Source organism: Electrophorus electricus, chromosome 20, assembly GCF_013358815.1.
Source record: "Electrophorus electricus isolate fEleEle1 chromosome 20, fEleEle1.pri, whole genome shotgun sequence".
Taxonomy (NCBI): domain Eukaryota; kingdom Metazoa; phylum Chordata; class Actinopteri; order Gymnotiformes; family Gymnotidae; genus Electrophorus; species Electrophorus electricus.
Genome location: NC_049554.1, coordinates 7,725,302 through 7,752,139, shown reverse-complemented (window position 1 = coordinate 7,752,139; position 26,838 = coordinate 7,725,302). Strand labels below are relative to the sequence as shown.

The 26,838-nt window shown below is 37.9% G+C and overlaps 2 protein-coding genes across 6 annotated transcripts in view; both read left to right on the top strand.

Moving 5' to 3' along the window:
* The window catches only part of iffo2b (intermediate filament family orphan 2b), a 32,665-nt gene extending 20,900 nt beyond the window's left edge, over positions 1 to 11,765 (top strand). Inside the window, exons 2-11 of one of the 5 annotated variants that reach the window (XR_003410103.2) lie at positions 1,589 to 1,649; positions 4,548 to 4,643; positions 5,215 to 5,280; positions 5,752 to 5,916; positions 6,495 to 6,640; positions 7,048 to 7,237; positions 7,460 to 7,558; positions 7,878 to 8,002; positions 8,342 to 8,522; positions 11,648 to 11,765. Coding sequence is in view for 4 of the 5 variants with exons in the window: in XM_027001919.2 (XP_026857720.2) it covers positions 1,589 to 1,649; positions 4,548 to 4,643; positions 5,215 to 5,280; positions 5,752 to 5,916; positions 6,495 to 6,640; positions 7,048 to 7,237; positions 7,460 to 7,558; positions 7,878 to 8,002; positions 8,342 to 8,447 (1,054 nt within the window). In the remaining variant the exon portion in view is untranslated. Of the gene's footprint in view, positions 1 to 1,588; positions 1,650 to 4,547; positions 4,644 to 5,214; positions 5,281 to 5,751; positions 5,917 to 6,494; positions 6,641 to 7,047; positions 7,238 to 7,459; positions 7,559 to 7,877; positions 8,003 to 8,341; positions 11,450 to 11,647 lie in introns of those variants that run through there. The other 4 variants (XM_027001920.2, XM_027001919.2, XM_027001922.2 and 1 more) reach the window with 4 other exon arrangements.
* A 6,644-nt stretch (positions 11,766 to 18,409) lies between these two features.
* On the top strand, positions 18,410 to 26,263 carry aldh4a1 (aldehyde dehydrogenase 4 family, member A1). The gene is made up of 15 exons (XM_027002046.2): positions 18,410 to 18,607; positions 21,095 to 21,188; positions 21,317 to 21,409; positions 21,601 to 21,648; positions 21,780 to 21,935; positions 22,089 to 22,238; positions 22,874 to 22,948; positions 23,063 to 23,250; positions 23,487 to 23,560; positions 23,745 to 23,941; positions 24,170 to 24,217; positions 24,343 to 24,495; positions 25,069 to 25,190; positions 25,331 to 25,449; positions 25,542 to 26,263. The coding sequence occupies exons 1-15, from the start codon at positions 18,567 to 18,569 to the stop codon at positions 25,652 to 25,654; spliced, it is 1,671 nt and encodes a 556-aa protein (XP_026857847.2). The 5' UTR covers positions 18,410 to 18,566; the 3' UTR covers positions 25,655 to 26,263.
* Positions 26,264 to 26,838: the final 575 nt, after the last annotated feature.

Genomic DNA, 26,838 nt, shown 5'->3' with positions numbered 1-26,838 from the left:
ACCTGAAACAATTTATTATTTTTATTTGAACAAGCTATGGCAGCTTATGTCAGACACTATTAGCATCAAAATGTTAGCACTTATGACATAATTTCCCATGTCACTCTTAATATTCAATGTCATTGCATTGCACAATCCAAAGAAAGTGATACACTCATAGACTGTGATGTAATTGGCTGATCTCTGGAGGGGAAGTAATGCAGCAATAAAACCCCAGTGACCTCAGGAGCTCAGTACACTGCAGAAATGTGTTTTGAACATGGGCAGAGCAGCAGAGCCAGCACTTTAGTCATTTTCCAGTAGCAGGTCAGAGAACAGACTACTCAGTTACAGCCCCATATGCCCTTAGTAACTTGCCTATGAATGAAATCTCAATTTAACTTACAGCATATAGACCTTGTATGTAAGTGGTACAAAAAAAGTCAACTGGAGAGCAAAATGAACATTTTGTGATTGATTATGTGATTGATGTCTGGTTATAGTTGCCATTATAAACAAAAGAAACTCTGCTCCCATGCAACTGTATTGTTCAAGTGGGCCTCTGAATATTTGAGTGTTGTTGAGGGGAGGGAAACTCAGTAGCCAACTCTGTAGCTTGGTCCAGTCAAAATAGTAAACTGATGGTATTTACTTTGGCCCGGTAACAGTCCAGTGGATGTTTTGAGGAACAAGCCAAAATCTAGACCCTGACTATTACTGCTCACCAAGAAGAGTGAGTGCTATGTTGAGCTAGATGGGCAGCCACAATCTCACAGAGCTATTGTGATGTAATTTGCTTGGGTTTCCATAGAAAACCTGGGAACTGTCCCTCTAATATTATTTAATTTTCAATGTGTTAGAGACACAATATTGCTTATTCACCCAATTGACATTACATCCACTAGTTTGACTAATCATTTGTTAACTATCATCAATTTTTCAATGTCTCACTTTATATCATCTTGAAACTGGTGACCATTTCACTTGTTCAAGTTATACTAATACTACATAGTAAGATTTTTAGTTTTGCTCTTTGCATAATATAGAAACATTACAATTGTTTTCCAAATTTTCCCAATATTTCTTGACATCCTTGTTTATTGCTAAATATTAAAGCCAAATGTGAAGTACTATGGATTTATAACTAAACCAACAGAGCTTGTATAATGTCATTCTTTGTATAATGCTTGTATAATGCTGTTCTTTTTATAAATTCCTTTATAAACCCTATGACCCACCACTGCTAGTTCCTGGCCTGCCCTTCTGTGCCTGTATTAGGTTACAAATCTGCCCTGTCCCAGACACCCTGTGGGTTGACGCACAGGCTGCCTATGCCTTGTGAATCTCAGCTGAAGCCATTGATATGTGAAAGATTTCAGAGACGTGTTTGAAACTGAAAGGGAATTTGTGGTTCACACCCAACTGTTGACAGATGCTTTAACGATGACTGTGTTATTAGACATGCACACACACATGTATCTCTCCATCATGTTTAATTAAAGGTTTAGGTTTAGTTTTTTGAGTTCTTTGTCACACACACACACACGCACACATCTGTTTTCTCTAGTCTGTGCACACATTCCCTTGAGGTGTGTCTCCTATGTTGCAGGTGGGAAGAAGAGATGTCCAGACGAGAGCAGATGGAGTCAATGGTGGAGACACTCCAGGAGGTGAGCTAACTTTCTGACACCATAACACACACACACACACACACATGCACATGCACACATACACAAAGCAGTCCCAGTGAAGGGCAATCTATTTAAAATTTGTCTTTAAAATCATTCTTGCTTAGGTTCAGGAACATACTAATATTATAGTGTGTATAGGCATAAAAAGTGTTGTGACACATCCTTTAACACAAGTTAACACAAGTTGTCTGTAGTCTTAATGCAGAACCACAAAGACCAGCACCACAATACCCCCCTCACCCTGTCTAAACTGTCCTGTTCAGAAAGGCTGGTTTGAGTGACTGGTCCTTTACACAATAATGAGCCACTGCCCAACCCACTCCACTCTTTTGTGGACTGCGCTGAAATGAGTATGTGCCCAAAACATGCCTATTTGCCGAATTACAGATGGGCATAAAACACATTTTCCACTAGTACAACATGCTGATGTTGCTAACCACTGATTACCGGAGTGGAACACAACCATAAATTTGACTGCAAACCAGCTACATGGGGTACAGTAGGTGGAACAGGCGGTGGGGTGAAATGGCCTCAGTGACAAGTTATAAACTTCTTGTGAATCTCTATAAAATCAGCAACAAACTAGAACAAGATATTCACGTGTTGATGAGATTAAGTTCATTTTACAGACATTCAACTAGCATATGTATAGCCTTAACATTTGTGAATCCTGAGGAAAGAAACTTCAAAAACTTTCTAGAAAATTACATCTATTACCTGAGCTGTTAGTGTTAGCTAGTGCTAAATGGCCAAAGAAACACAGTATAATTATTTTTTAAATATTTACCTGCTTCTCCTTCATATTAATCTCTCTTTTATTGACAGTTTCATTGCCAGTCCTTTGTTGTACTGATCCAGGTTGGAAAGGCAGTCAGACACAAAGTAGTTAGTATGCTTGCGGGATTTTGCAGAATGTAGCTGAGATATTGGCATCAAAAACAAACTTTAGCCACTCAGCTTTTCTGTCCTCTGATGTTGGGGGCCGATATAGCGATCTGTGCAGCCAACAACAGATCAGTCCCTGTGCTTAGCTATTGGCTTCAATATAATGCTAGCAGTCCTTTGCAAAGGTAGTTCAGAGGTTGTGGAGATACTCAGATGTGGGGAAGTATAATTCTAATGACTCCCCTAGTGACACAGAAAGGGGAGCCAAGTCTGAATGGTTTGTTGAATCCCATGTTTTCTGACATACGCAACCCATAAGAAACTGACCAAGTTGTCTAATTTAACAGATTGTCGGTTGGTAAGTACTCCAGATACCCAAATATATGTGGACAAGCTCTGAAAAAGTAATTTTTTTCATAAAATGTCCCCTTTAAGAAAATATTCTATACTAGGATATTCAAATACATACCAGTGTAATGATAACTGACCTAGGACAAATTGTGTCAAACGATTACAGATAAGCAAATACAGAACCTATAACTTTTTCCATAATAATAGACTATGACATAACAAATATTCTGTAGACTTTCTATTCTCTCTTAGTCTACATTTATTAAGAGCAGAGCACAGATCTAATGAAACTTGACTAAATCAGTGTTGGATAGTCCGTTCTGAGGCTGTGATCTAATCTTAGTATGTAAATGATGGATTGGCACCCATCTGCCAGTGAATTAATTCAAACCACAGTGAAGATAACAGTAATATTATTAGTAATAATTTCTGTTTTACTTATTTTAAAGTGTTCAGTGTTCCAGATATTTGTGCTGTTCTATATCTTTCTTTTATCTAATTAAATTACATGGGTTCAACCTGAAATGAAGATGAAAATTTATAATAGATGTCAAAGGTAGAGAACTTGTGAAAAGGTGGGACACAAGTGTAATTTTCAAACTAAGGATTTAATGAAGCAAAGGAAAACTGCTCAAACAGAAAATGAACCAAACCCAATGTAACAATAACCAACGCAGTGGTTACAACAGAAAAGAGATTCATAAAAGGAAAAAAAAACTATAAATTTAATTACACACAAGTGGCAGGACAACTGAAAAGGGAACACGTGACACCTATGCACAGGCATGGTACAGAAATCAAAATGCAATGCAAAGTGGAACTAAACACACAACATAAATAAAAACCACATGCTGGCCACCACTGCTGGAGGTATCTGACAAAGCAGTAAAAAAATGTATCAGAATTACTCTGTTAAATGTTTCACTCTCCACCACACAATCACAAACAAGCTGAAAAAATAAATATCCCAATAAACCATTACAGGCCTGAATCATGGCCACTGCCCTGTATTTGAGTGGCCCAAATCAAAACATCACTTGGTTTAGTGCTGATGATAGAAAATGGGGGTACCTTGATGATACCTGACAGCACATTCAATTGTTGTTAGTCACTTACACCAACCATTACCATCAACAATACTTAACACAGTACCGCAAGACTAGAAAACATTGAGGAATACTTGGTAGCTGAAAGTGCGGTCTTGCTTGCATATCAACATTAGCAATGTCAGAGAAACATCTGGTTTATCCTCCATAGCCCTACATTGAAAGCAGTAAACTTTGTGAGGAGATCTTGTTCAGAAACTCAGGCAACTTGTAAACTTTGTGCACACTTACTGAGTAAGCAGGCTAGATTTAGACTACAATTGCTCATGGCCACAACCAGTGAAGTACAAGAATAAGGCAGGTATTCTGGATACCTCTCATTTGAGTGCTTCCACTTTATAGCTTGTAAAATTGGGGTATAATAGTATATTTTCTTTCAACCTGAGCTTTTTATTTAGATACTATGTACAATGCATTTTAAAGCACATGGTGACACATCTCTAGAGACAGCTCCAGATCTCCTCCTAGATACACTTTCTGAACACAGCCAGGTCTCATCAGGTGCCCAATCAGGCTTGTGCTTGTTTGTCCTCAGAGCACTCAGGACTCGGTAGCCATTCAGGAAGAGCTAAAGAACAAAATGGAGAGGTTAAAGGCTGAGCTGGTGGTCTACAAAAGCCTCGTCTCTGATGTAAGTAGCCTGTCTCACCTATGTAACCTATTACTGTCTGCTCTGTCTGGCACTTTAACTTCAGTGTTACAGCACAAGTTTGAAACATGGGAGGACAGGAAGATTCACATGACTAAACAGATCTGTGGACCAGATGTTCTGTGTGAACTCTTAATGGTGTACAAAGCAAAGGCCCCCTATTGTTGAATTAATACCCGTGTCATTAAAAGCAATTTCACTGATACTTTCAATGGCTGGAACATAACAAAACTTGAGAGTGCGTGTGTGTCAATTTAACATTTATTTATAAAATTTAACACTCGCAGACGCACAGTAGTAAATCAGATCCATTTACTTCATTGGGCCTTTTTTAAGATCAGTTGCAGATACAGCAATCAAATTCTGCCTGATCCTGTCTTTCATGACACAGAGGAGACAGGTCCACTTTTATTTGGTTATTATATACACAGCTAATCCTTAAAATATTAAAATTAAAAATATTCTTTCAAATTTTCAGTCAGTGAAATGGTCTTTACATGGCTGGAGAATGGCTTCATAGAGTTATGAGTTATTATTGATGTTTATCATAAAGGGTGGCCGTCGTCTCAGCTCTTGTTCTAGAGCTGCAGAAAACCAGAGGCAGTTCCTCAACCTTAAAGTAAGGGTTCAACCTATGTCTGCTCTTTTCTGCCACAACTAACTTGCCTGGTGTGAAACTCATCATTGCAACAATGACGTTGCAATAGAACAGAGAGCAAACATCTGTTCATGATTTGTATGTAAGGGTTAAGAAATAAAACTCATAAAATTCATCTTATTACCATGTAGCTGTGAAATTATAAGTAGATTTGATTGCGTTTTAGATGATTGAGTGGCAGATTGTATTAGGCTAGATTAATAGAGGAATTTTAAGAATGTGAGTGAGGACTGGAACGATTTGCTGATGTTTGGGGTTATGACATTTATCTACTTGCATGGAGCCCTGCCAGAATTCTAACATTCACACTGAGAGTGAGAGTAATGTTATGGTTTATTTCTAAGATAAGAGTATTTGTCCTGTATTGTGCAGTATGTCTTTGGTTAGCTTTTTTTCTTTCACAGTAATGTAGAATCTCTCCTTGTTTTATAGCAAATGTCGGAGCTGGATTCAAAGATCCAGGAGAAGGCCATGAAAGTGGATATGGACATCTGCAGGAGGATCGACATCACAGCAAAACTCTGTGATGTGGCACAGCAGCGAAACTCAGAAGACATGTCCAAAATGTTCAGTGTTAGTCCGTCCAGGGCCCCACCGGTGTGTGTCATACACACAGGTTTCCATATGCATCACACACAGAACAGTTGATGGCCAGAAATGATGTCACTGCACAGCAAAGAGCATGCAAAGGCAGGACACAGTCAACACAGCTTATTTGTCAGACAACTGTACATACATGCAACACATACCCATACCCACATACACACACAAAAAACACAGATTTGGACAGAACACAGACAAAAAGAAGACTGCTAATACAGCATTATTTTTCCTTTCCAGAAAAGGTTAACACATTTCATGTATATAGCTGATTCAGACACTTTACCATACATAACTTTCGGACTTTCATATGTACATCCAGCAACAGCATATAGTACTTCAGAAAACTGTTTATGCTGCATACAGTCAACACTTACCTCATTGTTTATTGATTTGCTGTTCATTTAAAATGCTGCATTGCCAGAACTAAGACATGTTATTTCAAGGAAATGTAATATTACTGGATACATGTATATAGTTTATTATTACTGGTTGTGAGTTGCAATATAAAAGCTATGTGAAATGGCTGGTTTTATGCACTGCCTGATGCTTTTTCTGCATGTGTGTGGTCGTAGGGGACTGTGGTCTGCAGGAGAAAGGAGAATAAGGCTGTGTCAGATGAAGAGAACTCCGAGATGGATGCCGATCCTAGCACCTCGGAGGATGAAGTGCCCGGAGTACTCAACATTACGGATGAGATGAAGCGTATGCTCAATCAAATGTAAGTGGCAACTGTCTCTGCAATTTGGAATTGTCATCCCTGACCTTGAGTGGTTCTACTTGTGACATGCTGTGGGACAGTGCTTTGTAAAAAGGCTTGTAATTGGTCAGTGTCAGAATGTCCTCTGACCCCACCAAGTGGAGATTAAAAGAAAAAAAAGCTTCTTAAGACAAGGACAGAAGGACATTTTAACAAAGATATAGTTCTTATGTTCTACATTTATATAGGTAGGTGGAAAGACAATACACGAGTTGCAATGTTTTTTTCAGCATGTTTTGTTTGTCCACTTGGCTGAATCTTTTCTTATCTTTTCTCTCCTGTGGCAGCCGTCGCTTTTTGTCTTCATGTCCTTTTCTTCTTTCGCCCTTTTTCCTGTCTCTTCCCTTGTCTCACCTTTCCCATCGCAGACATTGCTCAGATAACTCATTTGTTACTAGGCGGGAGACATTTGACATCGATGATGACTGTGACAGCCTGATGTGGGAAGAGAATGAGGAGACGTTGCTGCTGTGGGAAGACTTCACCAATTACAATGTGCCCTTTGCCGTCAGTGCCACGGGTAGCACTCCAGACTGTGGTGGGGCTAGTCAGGAAGCTGTGAGTTCACTTCCTTCTCTCAGAACCTGACCTTACAGAATGCCTAGGGGCCAAAATTCATGCTACTGAACATTTAATGTGCAAAGTACATATTTATGTGCAACTTTTTTCCCCTGTAATCTAAATAGACGTAGGTCAGATTAAAAAAAAAAACATTTCAGTTTTAAAACAAAGTTATTAGGATGGAGTATATGGTGACTCTCATGGTTTGTTCTCTGCCAGGGTTCACAGGATGGCAGCCTAGGCAGCCTTATTGATGAGACTGAGTCTCTCTTCAAAACCAGAGAGGAGGAGTACCAGGCAACTATTGGACAGATTGAGGTCACTGAGTCTTGTATATTCTTCATTGAGCACAGGGTTTCTGTTTGGTGGTCTGGTGAATAAAGTTGTTATTTTTATCATTACTTTCTTCTGTTCTTTCTACTTATGGCTTTCCTAAGGAAATAATTACTGTTCCTGCCTGTAACATCTACCGATCATATTTACTAAAATGGGGGACTGATTTGTGCATTAGATTAATTTACCTAGTCTCCTTCAAACAGCTGGCACCCCTTCCTGATATCTTGATTTATTTCCTCCTTTCCTCTCTCTCCCTCTCTCTCTGTCCTCATCCATTGTTGTTCTATACACGCATTTTCAGATGGAGCTAGCCACAGCGAAGAGTGACATGAACAGGCACCTGCATGAGTACATGGAGATGTGTAGCATGAAGAGAGGCCTGGACGTGCAGATGGAGACATGCAGGAGAATGATTAAGGGGGGCAGGTACACTTTCATCCTGCATGCACAGTTCCCCATCTCATAGCGTGTGAGCACACTGAAAGTACAGAAATCCTGTGTGATGGCAGTATGATGAAAGCATACATTTTTTATGTTGCTGAAATGTAGCAAACAAAAGCTAGAAAAAAACAGTAATTGTTTTGCAAATTACTTTGCATTGTTTTCCATTGTTTTCAATCAGGGTTATACATGATGGTTGTTTCTGTTGTTGGGAAACCCTAAAAAACTGGGCTACATTTCATCCTGGTTCAGTGTCACACTGACCATGCCCTTTGTTTGTTTTGTTTGTTTGTTTGTTTGTTTTGGGATTTTTGTTGTTCACAGGAACTCTCCATCCTTCAGCTCTGTGGCAAGCAGTGACTCAGGGAACACTGACGAGATTCACGACGAGTTGGACAAGGACGGAGACACAGAGAGGCCAGCCAGCTGATACCTGCCCAGCCTGGTCCACACTTCCTTTGCTGAGCTCCTATCAGCTCCAAAACCTCTCAACATTAGGCCAGAGGTACTGAGCAGTACCAGTCCAAAGGATCTCTGATGAACAGGTCCCATTTTGAGAATTCTGTAGGTGCTTTAAGTCTTGGTTTCTTTGGGGTTGTTGCACGGGTGGGGGGGGTTGAAGAGGAGGTTAAAGGTAAAGAGAGGTACTCCCTTGCTACAGGAGCACTTTTAAAAATGTTACAGTTTCACTGCTGTGCTCTCTTCTTTTGTCTGCTGTAGCTCCACCCAGAGCTTATAGGGTAACCTGTCAATCAGGTCAACCTAAACAATCACAATCATCATTCACCACAGTGTCACAGAGTAGAAAAGCCAAATCTATGAAGCCAAGTTCACAGTCTTGCTAGCAAGAGACCACAGTATTTTACAGTGGTGAAATAGAAAAAGAGCCATCTCGCATGTGTGTACCTTTGAACATTCATTAAGAAAACTGTATATAGCAGTCAAAGGGTTGTGCAACAGATTTATAGGCCATTTTTGCAGACTCTCTTCACTAATGGAAACCCAGTGGTGTGTGTGGAATGCAGCACAGCTCCAGCTGAATAGTGCTATCTTCCAGTTCTATGCAATCAGTTCGCCTTATTTCAGGATGTGTGTTCGTTGTCTGACATCACTAGCCTTGATTCCTGGGGCAGACATTCCTCTTCGTCACACACAGCACTCTTCTCTTCCGCTGAGTAGAAGGAAGTAGGTGGCCTGCACTGTTTACAAGCTCGAAGGGGGAAGATGTGGAGATTTAAGTGCCCATCTTTGGGGCTCTCTGCGAATACATGCTGACTATGCTGTTATCTGTGTTCAACATCAACATTTATTCCAATTCTACAAAGCTATGTGCCTGAAATTGTGAGGGGCTTTGTTTTGATGACCTTTTCTGTATTTGCATTGCATTTAGAAATAAATGTACTCTGTGTGAATGTGCTGATATAATTCATGTTTTGTGGGGGATTGTTGTTTTTTTTGTTTGGGTTTTTTTTGGTATTATTTTAATGATTATTTGGGGACTCAGCTTTTTTTCAGATTTAAGGTAGAAGTTCTGATTGTACAATGGACAGTTTCATTAGCGCATATTACACTACTCCCAATTACCAGGATACACAAATGTAAATGTATTATCTCAATTATAATGATTTCACTGCTTTCATTTATTGTCAGACCAGCACACCACAAAGCAGTCAATTATGCCAGCATGATGATGTCAACAACAGCCAAATGTTTCTCATTTGGCCAGCAGAGAGCAATGTTCTATAAAGATTCGCTATTCAAACCCTGTCAGACAACTTGCTGAAGGAAGCCATTCCATCAATGGCCTTTGTGTTTCTATTACTCTGTGCAATTGTTTGCTTTAAAATGTTGGCAAATTAATGTACAGTCATAAATGTTTACAACTATTATTTAAATGTTAAGAATAATTTTTGTTAAAGATTCATTTTGTGTGTGATTTTATTTGATATATGATTTAAACACTTTGTTACCAACAAAAGCCCTCTTTCAAAGAAGAAAAAAACATTTAAATCATTACATGAATTTGTGAAAAAGATGCACAAAGCTGCTAAATACGCTAATATAATAATAACTCATAATAAATTCACTGGGAAATGATGATGATGATGATGATGATGATGATAATATTAATTAGCCACTTTGATTATATTGTATGATTTTTTTTGAAAATCATGTTTGAAATTTCCTAAAGTATCAAATAGATCAAAGCTTGCTTGAGAATTTTTTAAAACTTTCCTTTTATATTATGGTCAGGCTGACCAATTATTGATGCTCTTCTTTGGAAAATTAAACCTGCATTAACAGAAATCTTGCATTTTAGCCTAAACATTGTCCTCTTTTTATTGTCTAATACAAACAGAATGAGTATACTGTGTTTCAGACTTCCTTGTTAATCACTTCCTTTTTAATCACAAAGAAACAGCATAATGGGTTTACTTCAATTACTAGTTGTAAAACAGACGCTCATTTTCAACCAGACTTAGTGACATGGTAGAGGTAATCATACTACTGAATGGCCATGAGTGCATAAAGTGCATTTATTAATCTATATGGATAGGCTACTAATGTGGCTGAAATTGTAGCATAAATGTGGAGATCAGAAGTTTAAGGAAGTAAAATAAAAAGCAGAAAAAGTAAAGCCAGAAGCATCATTGTAAGTTTAAAAAAGTCCACAAAACCTTGGCATCCTTTTCTTCACCTTTACTTTGCCTCCTCAGGATTGCCATTAACCTCAAGTACTATCATTTCAAACTCAGAGCATATCAGAATACCTCAGTTACTGAATATGTGGTCATGTAGATGCATCATCTACAAAGAGCTTTTCCAAAGTATGTAATCAAGCTGTCTAATCAAAATTAAACCTTTTTGTTTATGCTTTTCTCTTTTTTGTTAAGAGTGTGCAAGATTGGTTCTTCTATAATTGCTTTACTTTAATATAAGTATCATGCAGTATATTGTTTGTTCACTGCATTATATATTATGTTCTTGGGTCTGTAAAACTTTTAGGAGAATGTGACTGTTTAGGGCAAATATTAAGTCAGGGGTCTACATATTTTACTTCCTAGCTCTTTGGTTAGAGTGCTTAATGTGCCTGATCTGGCAGATTAAGAAGTTTAAAAAATGCTACAATACAAACACTGTTATGTAGATAGGGATTCATATACCATATATTACTTTTAACATTTGCACTCAGCTATACTTTTCAGTGGATGGCTTATGTCTTAAAATATATGTAATGTTTGGAAAGCTCATACATAGAAATGTCCTTTTATGTATTTTTTTCTTTTTCTTTTAAAGTCTTGGAATACACATATATTTGAAAGTGTGCTTTTGGGGTCATTGATTAAATATTTGCATTTGGTGGTGGGATGTGTATACAGGTGTTTCCAAATGATGAATGTGATTGGTGCTGGGGTTATAAAAAAAAATAAAATAAAAAACGTATTTCTCACCTCTGTTTTTTGGCTTGTCAAAGAGCACTGAATATTGTTTGTAAGAACTGGACATCATATGACACACAACACATGCTAACTGATTTTATTTTCTGCATGCTACCTTTGTTCTAAACAATGGAATTATGTACACTCACTAATCACTTTTTTTCTCTTCTTTTTTTTCTTCTTTTTTTAGAAATGCCTACCAGGCTCACTGGCTACTATTTTATTCTCATGACTTCCAAAGGGTCTGCTTGTGGCGGAATTACCTGAACATGGATGTGTTAACATAAACAAAAGAGGAATGATTTTGATCACAGATTTTTATTTAAATTTAATTAGCCTCTGTTACATATCGGATGACAGGTGTGTTGAATTGGGTCTGTTTTAAAAAATTTTATTTGAATTACTGATCTTAAATTTCTGGGGGATGGCACATTACACCAAAAAGTGATAGCAGCATGGCTGAACCATGAGTGGACTGCTACAGCTCAACTATCTGGTAAATATTTTTAATGAAAAGCACTACCCAGATAGCAAGATCCTTTGAAAGGCTTTCTGGTACATGCGCTGCTTGAGCAGATGGGCCATGTTTACTAAACGCACCTGTATAGGTTTGGAACAGTCTGTAACTGACAGCGGCAAATCTTAGAGCTTACATGAACAGCCCGGCAAACAATCCCCTTTGGGGCCCATTTTGGGTTTCCTTTGGGCAGTAAGGGCTAGAGCTTGCCCACAGACAATCTCATGATGCCCACATTAGTTTAGCCTACTTCTGGCCCTTAGAGGTCCAGACTGGGCAATGCACCATATGTCTTCCCCCCAGTCAACGCCATAGTGGCCCAGAGTAGTTTAGCCCACTCAGGGCCTGTGTCAATTAGCCCACTTCTGGCCCTTACAGGTTTAGGGTGGGCAGGGCTCCATAGGTCATCTCCACAATCATCTTCACAGTCAGGACAGCATAGTACAAATAATACTGGATTACTGTAAAGAGAGAGAAACATCAGCTTTAATGTTTAATCAGCTTTAAGTTTATATTATAGCAAAATACTTGATTGGTACACTGTATTGTGTCTTGGCAGGCTCTTTTCAAGGGTCAACTCTCAAATACGGCCATTGGGGTGGATTGTTTTCTTGGTACTTGCCACAACTAGCAATTTAATATTAAAAAGGTATGAGTTTACAGCAGGTAAGGTATCCATGCTAAATTTGTTTCAAATAATCATATGCACAGGGCTGTGTGCACTTCACATGTATATGAGGAATGCATGTATTTAAAGAGGGTGCCTGACAGTTTAGGGGAAAATGTTGGCAAAAAGTATTTTCTACCTCTATTTGTGGCAAAAAAAATATGTAAATGATCTTTCTGCTGTCCTGATGCATGGCAGTTAAAAAACTAGCAGTTGGTGGACACTGGTTCTCATGTAGAATATGGAGAAGGGAGTTAATTTTTTATTCTTTGGCATCTCTATTGATATTTTATGTGTCGCTACAATGTTGTGATGTTAAAGGAGCAAGGGGATAACCCCATGAACATGCTGAGGAATTTGATGCCATGATATGTAGAGGTACACACATGAGCATAGCTTACTTTCAAGAATCATGTCTTTGTGTAATTATGTAGTATCTCAGTAATTCTCATTATTTCATTTTTTAAACTTCCAGTTTGTGGTTAAAATATGGTTTTGATTTAAAACAAAATAAAGGCAAAACTTGACATTATTATTTATGCTGTAAGTTTTGTATTTATTATGTTTAAAAAACAGGCAATTGAGTTAATTTGCGGTATGTTATTGCATAACTTATTTCATCAGGCACATAACAGGCCCTTAAAGTGCAGCAAGAAGAAAACCCGCAATCAGTTTTGAGAAGATTGCCAGCACTTTCTTGTCTGTTCATCATTGATGCATTTTCCTACATAGGATATGACCAGTGCAATCACTTGTGCATTTCAATTTTGTATATTTATTTTTAAAATTTCTGTGCATTTTTACTATTGGATTAATCATTACCGTACCTAGCAAATTAGATTCTCTGTCCACACACTTTCTTAAAGAAATTCTACCTTAAGTAATTTAACTTTTACTCAATTTAAGAAACTCCTCCTTAAACATTATGTACCTAAATCATTTAGACCACTTATCAAAACTCTAACCTCGACCCATGTCAGCTGTCAAGGCACAGGCCGATCTCATACCATTTTTTCCAAGATCCTAGAAAAAGCTGTAGAGAAGCAGCTAAGTTCATACCTAAATCAGAACCAGATACATGAAGTTTTTCAGTCATGGTTTAGGCCTAATTGTAGAACCGAGACAATGAAGATTAAAGTAGTTAATGATCTGTTGTTAGCTTCTGATCAGGGTTATGTGTCTTTGCTTATATTGCTTGATCTCAGTGCAGCATTTGACAGTTAATAGATTTTTTTTTTATTTAGCCCTTACCAGTTTGTCAACATAAACGGAGACTTTTCAGCATACAGCAAGGTTAGTTATGGTGTGCCACAAGAATATGTTCTAGGACCCCTGCTTTAAAAAATTATAATTTTTTAAATAAATAAATAATTATATATATAATATGCTCACTCCAGGAGGTGCTCAGTTATATGTCTCAGCCAAACCAGAGGACAAATATCAACTTAGTATTATTAAGGAATGCGTAAAGGACATCAGATGCTGGATATTGAGAAAGTTTGTCTCACTTAATCCTGACAAGACAGAAGCACTTCTATTGGGCCCACAGAGAGTTAGGACTTTGCTCTTTAAGTACATAGTAAAACTTGATGGTCTCCAAATCACACCTTCTTTAATAGTTAAAAAGCTTGGTGTGATCATGGATCCCAGTCTCTTGTTTGAAGCTCATGTAAATAATATTTCTAGGATAACCTGTCAGGAACATTTCAAAGATTAGGAACAAACTATCTTCACAGAAAAGTTAGTATTTATCACTTCCAGATTGGACTACTGTTATGCATTACTGTCAGGCTTAAACAAGCTCCAGATGGTTCAAAATGCAGCAGCCAGAGTTCTTAGAAGAAATGAAATGTTTGATCACATTACTCCCATCATAGCTACACTACATTGGCTCCCATTAAAATTTGATTATAAAATTATTCTAATGACCTACAAAGCACTGAATACTCTTGCCCCAAAGTACTTTCAATGTTCGAGATTCAGACACAGTCTCAATATTTAAGGCTGAAAACCTATTTGTGTAGTCAGGCATTATATTAAATTCTTCCCTTCCATAAACACTGTGTGCACAATTATTAGGTTAGAGAGTATTTTTGACCATATCATCATTTTTATGCATATTTGCATAAAATAAACTCTGTAAACTTGAATGCTTATTGGAGTTAAGCATATCAGGTGATGTGTATCTGTGTAATGAGGAAGGGTGTGTCCTAAAGAGCTCAACACCCTACATCAAGGTGTGCATATGTATTAGGCAGCTTTGAAAAGTAAAAAATTGTAGGTTTTATGGATTGATGGCTATGGGCAGCTTTGGATGGTGATACCAGGGAGTTCTCGAAGGAAACTGTGAGGTCATGGTAAGGGTTGGGAGTACCTGGGATATACAGAAGCTCGGTTTTACTTGAGTTGAGCTCCAAGTGGTGGGCTGTCATCCATAACATAATGTCAGTCAAGCAGGTCTGGAGAACTGCGTGTCAGAGGGTGGAAATGAAAGAAATAATTGAGTGTCCTCAGCATAGCAGTGGCAGGAGAAACCATGAGAAGATTTTGCATCACCAAAAGAACGAGTATACAACAAGTATACAAAGAGAAGAGTCTACACGGTCCAGTGGAGAGTCTACACGGTTTGGATGTGGATCCTCTCCATGTCACCTGATAGGACTGTCCCTCCATATAGGATTTAAACCATCTCCGTTCAGAGCCAGTCACACCAAGACTGGACAGAACAGCGAGAAGAATGTTGTGGTTCACTGTGTCAAAGGCTGCTGAAAGGTCTAGAAGAATCAAAACAGATGACGTTTGTTCGTCACTGCTATGAGGGCTGTTTCTGTATAATGTGCCGGTTTGTAGCCAGACTGGCTGGGATCATGCAGCTGGTTCTGGGTGAGGAAAAGAGACAATTGATTGTAAACTGCTCGTTCGTGGGCTTTTGAGAGGAAAGAGAGAAGTGATACCGGTCTGTAGTTGGTAACGTTGGAGCCGTCGAGTGTGGCTTTCATGAGGATTGGTATCACCCTGGCGGTTTTGAATGCAGTATCCAGAAGGAAGGCACGTATCCAGAAGAGATGAAAGGAAGCAGATCTCTTGAGATTGTCTGGAACAGAGTAGAAGGACTTGGGTCCAGTGGACATGTAGTCGGATTACTGGAAGTCAGGAGTTGAAGAATTTCGTCTGAGGAGAAAGGAGAAAAAGAAGTCAGAGAATTGAATGTTGGGGAATGCACACTGGTTGGAAGAGTGGGAACAGAGGAAAATGACTGGTGGATTGGTGCAACCTTCTCTTCAAAGAAGGTGATGAAATCCTCAGGAGTAAGAGATGAGGAAGGAGGGGGAGGATTGAGGAGAAAAGAAAAAATAGTGAAGAGCTTGCTTGGATCAGATGCTGATGAATCGAATTTTTCTCTGTAGTTGTAGTAGTCACTTGATCTCTATGTATTATTTATTATCTATATGCCTATTGCATTTCCTTGTTCTTACCATACTAAGATGACTTGCATTAGATGCTATTTACAGATGCTAATTAATTGTTGGCCTTATTTGCTTGTATATGTGCTGATGTGTTATCCAAATTTATTTTTTAAAAATAATGATTTGTTTATTTTTTGTACCTATAATAGCAGCGCACATTTTAAATTGGAAAAAAAAAAAAAAAAAAAACCTTCAGCTTACATGTAACCATTGTCACTGAAAATCTACTGTAACACATTAAGTGCTTGTTACTTTAAGAGTTTATAAATGTGGCTAAAGAAATTTGAAAAAATGACATACAGCAGGCTTTGATTATTTCAAGGTCTGTAAGTTAGGTTCACACAGTATTATAAATTATAACACTTGTTGTGTTATAATGGTCATCTTTTATCTTGCTAAATGGTAGGCTTCTGCTAACTAGCTAAGTTTCTAATGCCCCCTGTATTTTTACATATGTATTATTCCAAGTTCTGCCCAACTGCAATAAAATGGAATGTCTGTTCATGGGACAGCACGCATCTTGGAAACTTCCAGACACTAATGGTTTCTAACATTTCAAGCACACCAGTGTTTACAGCTGCTGAGATCTGTCTGCAGATCGTAAGACAGGGTCAGAATGTATAAGAGCGGAACTGGTCTAGCAATTCACCATTCAGAAAAGAGTGGGTGAGCTGACCAAACATAGCTGACTGCGCTCATTATGAGGAGGAGCTTAGACACCAGAGCATTTCAGACAGAGGGTGAAAAGAGATATATAGTATGAGAAAATAATGTCTTTTTGGACATGTTAATCTATTTTAATATACCCCAAAAATAAAGTCATGAACTTTGAAAATAAGCACAGTAGCTCCCCTTTAATACATGTGTTTAGATGTTTGATATGTTAAAATGTAAGCTTGGGTTTTTATGTATATATTGTTTATTATTCTCAATATAATCAAAATAATGTAACATCCCTTCATGACACATGACAATTCAATTCATGATTCACTTTAGAACAGGCACAGTGGAGCGTTGATTTACTCTATGTTACTGGATAAACAATTGGAGAAGTAAAAAAGATTTCTTAAATAAAAAAGGACTTAGCTGGGGCATTTGTTGTCCAGGAAGAAGGGTCAGAGACAGAACTGGGTGAGAGGGTTCTATTTATTTCTGAATAAAGAACACAAACAAAACCAAACTATGCTCTCATGTATAACTTATAGAGCATGTAGCTGCTTTAGAAGTAATCTTGCTGATTGCCCAGGGAACAAACTCTTTCAGGAAACAACCAGTCTATAGTATTTAAACAGGCTACACATGATTAGGCAAAGGTGTACTGAATTTCAATTAGCCACTGAATTACCTTGACATTCCTGTTGACGCCCTGTGTTGCCAGACACTCGATGAGGTCTCCACAGCCACAGCAGCATACTTTATCTTATTTAATATTATATGGTAAATCAAAACACACCATCTCATCTTTTGTAAATCTGTCCCTTTATTAAGTCTTACACAAATGCCTTCTGAGCATTTTTCTTTATTTTTTCTTATGAAAGTTTCTAACATGGACTATAACATGGATATAAAGTGTAGTCATAATCTAAAATTGCTAAAAATTGCATGTCGTGGTTTTTTTTTTATAATTACATTTTTTATTTTATGTCTTGCATCCTTTCATTTTATATTTCCTTGCATTATGCCTTTTGTCTTTTCTTCATATTGGTTATTTTTTTCTCTGTTCTTTCATCTGACCTTGGACTGCACATTTTGGTTGGCATAAAAAAAAGAAAACAAATCTTCCTCTCTTCTCTGTTATTGATTCCTCCGAGAGCATTTAGAGAATTAATACGTCCTTAAAGATCGGTTTCCAGGTCGGTGCTGGAGCAGGCAGAACAGTGGAATCGAGTAAGCAGCAATTAGGGATATGAAATTCACCCCAAAATCTATTAAATTTGAAACCATCGGTCCGTGGTTTCGAGATTTAAACCTGTGCATGTGGTATACGCATCATGACGTGAGTCAGGCCATGAACTCTCGTGTTAGAAATTGCTTCCATATAATTGGCTGACAAAGGACATCTCCTATGCTGAGTGGCCATTCGGAGACTCGCCCCCAGGCACGTTCCATTTAGTCCGAACATGGGGATGAGAGACCTATCATAGTACAAGGATATTTTTAGTATATCTGGTAATAATAACCTAAAGTTGTTTTAATTTAATAGATAAACTTAGTATTTTGTTGTATTTTTTAAAATGTCGATGAATAAATGCATTGTTAAATAATCAAGACACTAGGAAGTTATTCCACCCCCTCAACACGCAACGGTGCTTTCGTATTTCCGTGGATTGATGTAGCTGCGAGGTTTGACAGTTAATCGACGACCCTTAAAAATATTCACCTTGATAAAGGTCTTTTTCTAATAAGCATTTGCTTATTTATTCTTCTTCTTAATCTTTGTGGCTTTCCCTATCGAGACATGTTGCGACTGAAGTCGGCGCTCTGTCAATCTTGGAGGAGGTATGTAAGTCTCACATGGTCGCACATACGACTGCTTTACTTGTAGTCAGTTGGCCTATGAATATTTAGGAATCTCTAACACTCGTAAACAAACGTTTCTTTCTAGCAACAGAAAACTGAATGTCTGCTCCGCCTGCTGATTGCATATTGCCATTCGTGCATTTTATTGTAGGTGTTGTAGCGTCTTCGAATGCTGAGCACTAAGCATACGTTACTGGAGCTAACAAGCAATTAGGATCCTGGTCAGAATAACTAGAAATTAATTTGGAGGTTGCCAAGATAACTGCAGAGTTAACAAACCTGACTGTTTAAGACTAGTTTCGTCCGTGTTTTGAGAATGGACAAAGAAGAGTTTTAAAATTAGAAATTAAATTTCAGTATAACTTTGTGAAATTACTAGTTTTGCAGAATACTGTACTCTTAAATATGTCTAAATTGCTGTTTCAAACACTGGGGCATGATATCACATTTAAGTAATATGAATTTTGCCCCACCACTTTTGGAGGTGGGACAAATGCATTCTGACGTAAGCATCTATATCTTGGAATGGAAGAGAGCTAATGTCTCAAAAGAACATTTGGTACCACTGGTAAAACCTGACAGAAATGGTATGACATTAAATAATTTCTGGTCCTTGTGTCATAACAAATAGAAAAATAGTGGGTTTTTTTTTTACATGTATGTTTGGTTGGTTGTTTACAAAACCTACAGTGAAACTTTCCCTTTTGGGAAACATGGAATATTTCAAATAAACTATAAGTCAAAGGCCATAAAAGAAATAAACTAACCCTTGTTGAAGCTGCCCCCCCAGGTTTAGTTTATTTCATTTATGGCCTTTGATCTATGGGATTGTGCCATATGAGTTTTAAAGTTCTTTCAAAATCCTGGGAGACATGGTGTTTAATATTATGGGTGAAAGTAACAAATGGTAAAATGCTGTAATTTAAGTAAAACAAGTGATAGCTTGCAAATATATATTCTATTCAGAGCACAGCTTTTAAATGTGAGTGCAATAATAAGGAATCTGATTTTTATTTTATTTATTTTTAAACCTTTTTTTTTTTTTTTTTGCTGTCATGTAAAATACAAATGTGCCCTCTCAAATGTACCCTACTGTTGCTGGAATTTGTGCTGCTATTCAGTGTTCAAATATATTTTAATCTTGTACAAATTTGCTATTCTTTTATTTGTGGAGTTGTGAAACATTTTGTCCTTTTTAGTCTTGGATTTTCATGGTAACACTACTGATAAAAGTCACCAATCAAATGTTTTGATCAAATAAATTTGTTTCTGACTCTCCCTAGCATTCCCAATGGTTTTCACAGCCAAGGTGAACACACCTAGAGTCTGTAGCATAGATCCACAAAGTCACAGGCTTAATAATGGTCCGTAAAGATTATTAATGACTTTATTCCTTCAAAATTTGATGTCTAAGCGAAGAATACATTTTGAAAGGGTTGTTGAATAAACTCCAGTAAGTTCATAAAGTCCATAAAGTCCAGTAAGGCATTCTGTCTCTGGTCTTGACTGACAATTTCAACTTCATTTGCACACATGAATTCTTATTATTGATGCATTTGCAGAAAAAAAAATTGAGATGGTGAATGCTCTCAAGGAGATTGTACTTTGGTGGAAAATGAGTAGCTAGATGAAAAATAATAGTAGGGCATAAATTAAATGCTTTGGTTGTCTGAAATTATTGAAATATAGCTCGCTAGATGTCCTTGAGTACAGCAGGCTAATTCAGATGAACTACTCTAAGTTAGCTTTAGATGGGTAACTTCGGTAGTTCTGTCTATTTATTTATTTTTATATATATAATATTATATATATATATATATATATATAGCTCGTCACACTTCCCGTGGGTGGTCACAATAAAATTATGTATAACATCTAAATTTGTTGGAGGCACTTTTCTATCCAAATCCTCCACCACTGGGAATCCTTGGGCAAGACTCTTAATGCTATAATTTCTCTACCTTTTGAAACACAAGAAGAGCACAAATATAGATGGATAGATAACTGCACAGATTTGAGGTCTGTGTGAAATGTTGAACCAGGACAATTAGATGGTAAGTGTGCTACTGGACACTTACTAGGCAGGACAACATGGATCTAATGGAATACTGTTATTAAAACCCTTAGCATGTTCTGATTGGCTTTTTGCCCTTTTTTGTTTGGTGAGAATGCAAAAGCAAGATCAGAATATGTTTCGTAAACACAGAGGCTAAATCTGAGTGAGTTCAAAGATTCCCCAAACAAAAGAACAGCAAACGTGTCTAAGAGCAAATGTATCTGAAAACATGCCGGCGGCAGTTTTATAGTAGAGCAGGAAAAATCCAAGCGAGAGCAGGGTACATTTGAGTGTGCACGTATGCACTTTGCGTTAAGGCAATGGAACTTTAGTTTCTGGTTTCCTATGCTATATTAGAATCATGAGTTCTGGTAGAAAATTTTGGAAACATGGTATGATATCCTACCCAGTTTCAGAACGTTTCCCTGTGGAGCTATGGAGGTTAGGAATGAACCAGTTTTGGAGTTCCAAGAGAGGAGTAAAGAGAGAGCTGAGCTTGAAAAGGTACACACACACACTCACACACACCCACACACACCCACCCCTAAACAAAAACACAAGCATGTTTGATTCTTCCTGTGGAATGTAGCCACTGCAGTGCATTTTAACTAAGGTCTGCACTGATTTGCCAGGCCCTACAAGACTTGAAGGGAAAGACAGAGGAAATTCCATGTGTAATTGGAGACGAATATGTGTGGACCAAAGATATTCAATATCAGATGTCTGTGAGTACATAACCAGTCCATCTGAACCCAGTTGTCTGTGACCTGTCAGCCTTGCTTGTCAGTATAAAAGCTCTAACACAGTTGTTATTCTGTCGTGTGTGTAATGCAAATACGTGAGAGTGTAAAACAGAAGACACTTAATATTTGTGTTATCAGTGTCCTGATAGAACGGTGTATTATCCTTCCTATAGCCTTTCAACCACTCCCACAAGGTGGCCAAATTCTGTTATGCTGATAAGGTAAGGAAACTAACTTGCACTTCATTGCCCAAACTGATTAAATGTGACCAGACTGAAACTATTGCATGCTGAAAAAGAAATAAAAACACTACCCGGCAACTTTTTTGTTTGCTCAATCTTTATTTTTGCAGGATCTCCTAAACAAAGCCATTCTGGCGTCTTTGGCAGCAAGACGAGAATGGGACCTTAAGCCAGTGACAGACCGAGCACAGATCTTCTTCAAGGCTGCTGAAATGATCAGTGGGCCCAAGAGAGCAGAGGTTCTTGCTAAAACGATGATTGGCCAGGTAACATTTCATGTGGCAACTTAAACTTGCACAGCCTCAGTGTGATTTAAGCAGAAAAAAGTAAATTGAATTGTTTAGTCTGAATTATGCAGCATTATAGTGCACTTTCTTAACTTCCAATGTCTTCACTAATCTCTGTACCCTCTCCTACAGGGTAAGACCGTGATACAGGCTGAAATTGATGCCGCAGCCGAACTCATTGACTTTTTCAGGTTCAACGCCAAGCATGCAATTGACCTACAGCAGCAGCAGCCTCTGGACAGCGATGGTAGCACCAACACCATGCTTTATCGTGGGCTAGAGGTGGGCTCCCTCTTCAGTAGAGTCCTGCAGGGGTGACTCCCCAGGTCTGCCACATTCATCCTTAAGATTACCTTGGGTCCTCCATTATCCCGTCTCCTTATCTAGTCCATTTTTTTTTTAAGTTTTCCCACCTCTCTAATGTAGCTCAACCTTTTTTCCCAGAATTATAAAATATATTCTGATGCTATAGTCTGTGGCATAGTTTGTATTGAAAGTGACAAACAAAATGTTTTACTATTTTGTTATTGTTAGCAAGACAGTCTTCCATTATAATTGTTTGTCTTATATTTATCTTAGCCTATACAAGCAGTGGGATAAACCACCTTTTATTTAAGCATTAAACACAATTTAGTTTATCCACAATAGTATACCATATTATGTACAAATGAAAAATTTGTATAGTTCCATGTTTATTCTTAAGTAAGCATGTGATCATAAACAGTTCTGGAAGCCCTGTCTTATTTCCACAAATTTTTGGAATCTCCAGCATTGGTGGGAGGGGGTTACATTAATGGTAAAAGCCATCAGCTCCACATGGCTACATAGAGGCCTCATAAATCCACATGCAGAATAGGCAACATGTATCCAGCAGTCCTTTCTGTTTTGATCTGCATTTTTATCTTATTCCCTTGCAGGGCTTTGTAGCTGCTATTTCACCGTTCAATTTTACTGCAATCGGTGGAAACCTGGCAGGCACGCCAGCAATGATGGTAAGCGTATTATGTTTAAACTGAAAGCAGGAAATCAATTTCCATTCCTCTGGCTTATATCCTTAACTCAGTAAAGGACACGAGTACATACTCATTGGCTAAATATGTTATCAGGGTAATGTGGTGCTATGGAAACCCAGTGACACTGCCATGTCTGCTAGCTACGCAGTCTACAAGATTCTGCGGGAGTCTGGCCTGCCGTCCAACATCATCCAGTTTGTTCCAGCTAATGGGCCTGTTTTCGGGGACACTATCACTGCTTCAGAGCACTTGGCCGGAATCAACTTCACCGGCAGTGTGCCGTATGACTTTCATTTTCCTTTGATGTTCTGGATTAACCTGCCACTCATTGAGCACCAGCTATTAATATCACTTTAAGATTTAATTATGGCTGGCATTGGTGTTTCTCTCTGAAACAACTCTTAAGGACAAATTAGTAGGAGGCGGTGTTGTTTGCGGTTGGGAGGGAACAGAACATATAAGATGTATTGAACAACAGTTTAAAATACTATGGCTTTGTTTTGTTTTTTATCTCCAGAACATTTAAACATTTGTGGAAACAGGTGGCGCAGAATCTGGATAACTACAAAAATTTCCCTCGTGTGGCAGGAGGTCAGTGATTTTACATTACCTCCCAACAAATCTTTTCCTTAATCTTTTCCAACCTGCACCTTACCCTCATTGATTTATTGTCCCTCTTAAATCCATTTAACCTTTGCCCAAAATTAACCACATGTTCACAATTCTGGTCAGTTTTGCTTGAGGGCTAAACGTATTCTTTTTGTTTGTCTATCAGAGTGTGGTGGCAAGAACTTCCACTTTGTGCACAGGTCAGCGGATGTCCACAGTGTGGTAATGGGCACCATCCGCTCAGCATTCGAGTATGGAGGCCAGAAGTGCTCAGCTTGCTCCCGAATGTATGTGCCTGACTCCCTTTGGCCGTGCATTAAACAAGAGCTTCTGGCTGTGCACAAACAAATCATAGTGGGAGACGTGAGTGCAGCTACTTTACTTGCTGCCAGAAATGACTTCTTTTTTTTATTTAAGCGGCCATTTACTGCAGCTGAGTTCAACATTGTTTGGTAGCTTTTCCAGTATTACTGAGTACTGTAGTAATGTTAGGATTGGTTTGTGTTGTAATTATGCTGAAATGACCACAAAGAGAGACTATTTGGCCTTGCATGTTCTATATCATAAATACATTTTTCTTTAACTTTACAGCCAGTTGAGAATTTTGGAATTTTCTTCTCAGCAGTAATTGATGACAAAGTAAGCGAAAACTGCCTGCTAATTCTTTTAATAGGCTATAATCATAGTTAAATAATTGTATAACAGTGGCTCTCTTCTCCAGTACCTATGATTTATAAATCTATTTATTCTTTCTATTCTTTTAGTCCTTTTCCAGAATCAAGGGCTGGCTTGACCATGCCCAGACCTCTCCTAATCTAACAGTGATTGCTGGTGGAAATTGTGATGACAAAAAGGGATACTATGTGGAGCCTACAATTATTGAAACTAAAGACCCACAGGATAAAATAATGACTGAGGTACAGTTATCCTGGCATTATTCTCATATGTAAATGTGTATTTTATTTAACATTTTTTGTTTGAGCTTCTGGTGTCAGGCATGCTCTCAAACAGGATCAGAGAAGTGTATGGTTGAACTTTGAATTGAGATTATTCACTTGTGCAGTTAAGCGTAAAATGCAGCTCAATGGGAAAGCTCGGCTTGTACAAACAAACCATTCTCCCTTGCTTCTAACATTTGTACAGCACTGTTTTTTGCAGATGATTTTGCTAGTGACCAAAGGTTTTGAGAATATTTACATATACAGTTCAACTAACAGATCTGAGCTTTGTAATTGTTTTCAAAGAACATGCGTCATGAAATGAGGCAATAGTATGGGATGATAATAGTAGCGATGATAATTCTGAACACTATATCAGAATGAGTGATTTCTTTTTGTTTCGCTGGTAAGAGCTATGCTTTCATTGTTTTTGGTCTAGTTCATGTGTGTTAGTGACTGTTAAAATCCAAGTGCAAGCGCAAAATAACATTGTAAGAACATATTGTACAAAAGAACTTTTTTTTTTTTACATGAGAAATGTAACCATTTTAGGAGATCTTCGGGCCAGTTTTGACCATTTATGTCTACCCTGAGAATGATTACAAGAAAGTATTGGACTTAATTGACAACACATCTCCATATGCTCTCACAGGGGCTGTCTTTGCCCAGGATAAGTAAGAACCACACATTTTCCAGATGCGTGGTTGGTTTACCTTGGCTGTTTTACTGCTACCAACTACCAACTGTTTTACCTTTCCTGATTTGAATGTTTGTGAATCATTATACTTATTCCTAATGGTGGCACTTGTTTCAGGGCTGTTTTGGATGAGGCTGCAAAAACACTGAGAAATGCAGCAGGAAATTATTATGTAAATGACAAATCAACAGGCTCCATTGTGGCCCAGCAGCCTTTTGGGGGCTCCCGGGCATCAGGTAAATATGACCATGTCCACAGTACCTTAGAATCCACTGACATATTTTCTTAAGTTTTGAATTTCTCCTCACTAACATTGATATCTCTTCAGGTACTAATGACAAGCCTGGTGGACCACACTATGTCCTCAGATGGACCTCGCCACAGGTTGTCAAGGAGACCCATGTTCCACTCAGAGATTGGAAATATAACTATATGGGTTGAGTGAACGCTCTTGTTATATTCACAGCATAACCCATGATCCATAACTCTGTTCTAATGATGGCTTCCCCTCCCCCCAATTTCTCAATCAAGACCAATGAAGACACCAAAGTGCTTATTTATTTTACTTGAGTTAGCATTTATCCTTTCCCAAGTTGCTTTTTGAAAAAGGCTAGTTCTCTTGGAACATTACAAAACAGATGGCAAATCGAACTGACCCCTTATAGTGCTGCCCATGTCCAGGGTGTAGCCATGGAAATGTGAGCGACTAGGAAAACTTGAAGGAACTACTACAGTGGCTCTTGTAGTTCACTGAATTCACTGCATATGTGATTGTGTTTGGAAGATTTTAAGAACCTTGACTTGGCAGACTTTCATTGCCTGCAGTGGCTTCATAGTCTATAATAATATACCATGCTTCCCAAAACAACAAATTTTACAATTGAGCCCTTGCAACATAAAAATGTATATCAACCATTTCTCCTTTTGTGAAATCAGTTTTTAGTTTTTGATTTTGTACAACTTTAACATTAAAATGATAAATATACTTTAGACTTGCCTTACTTTATTCATGTGGGCATTGAAAAAAATAAAACTTGCAATTATGCTTCATATTGTTGTTATTTTGTAGAAGGGTTGGTGGGGGGAGAAAATGGACATGGTTGGGTTTTTTTGTTTTGTTGCAAAGACTCAGTTAGTTATTTTAATTATATTTATTTTAGTTCTATTACAGTATTTTTAATGTTATCTGCAATAATGAAATCACAAATATATAAATAACTACCAAAGCCTGATCTTGGTAGTGTTCCGATTTAATGTTTTTCTTGGTTTTCCTGTTTTTTTTTTAAATGAGCTGTGTCCCTTTTTAATGGGGGGGGGGGGGGGGGACCTGATTTGGAAAAAAACGAAGTACAAGTCAAGGTTCTCTTATACCTAATTAAACCACTGGTCTACCATCTTTTTCAACTTGTGTGCGGTGGAGGCTGGTTGGCAGTCAGTTTTTGGGTTTTTTTTGGGGGGGGGGGGGGTTGTTTGTTTTTTGTCAATATTTGCAGTTAAAAAATTATGTATAGAAGAAATGTGGGTTTAAACCACAACACACATTTAACCAAACAGAATTTTAAATGTGACAAATTTGTACTGCTGTAATAATTATCTGCCAAAAATAAAAGAGCCTATTTTTGTTG

Bases quoted from the DNA above. Each gene is read 5' to 3' on its own strand.
- aldh4a1 (XM_027002046.2), top strand. From the start codon at position 18,567: ATGTTGCGACTGAAGTCGGCGCTCTGTCAATCTTGGAGGAG. The intron at 22,239-22,873 runs GTGGGCTCCCTC...ATTCCCTTGCAG, and splicing joins TGCTTTATCGTGGGCTAGAG to GGCTTTGTAGCTGCTATTTC. The intron at 25,191-25,330 runs GTAAGAACCACA...CACTTGTTTCAG, and splicing joins GCTGTCTTTGCCCAGGATAA to GGCTGTTTTGGATGAGGCTG.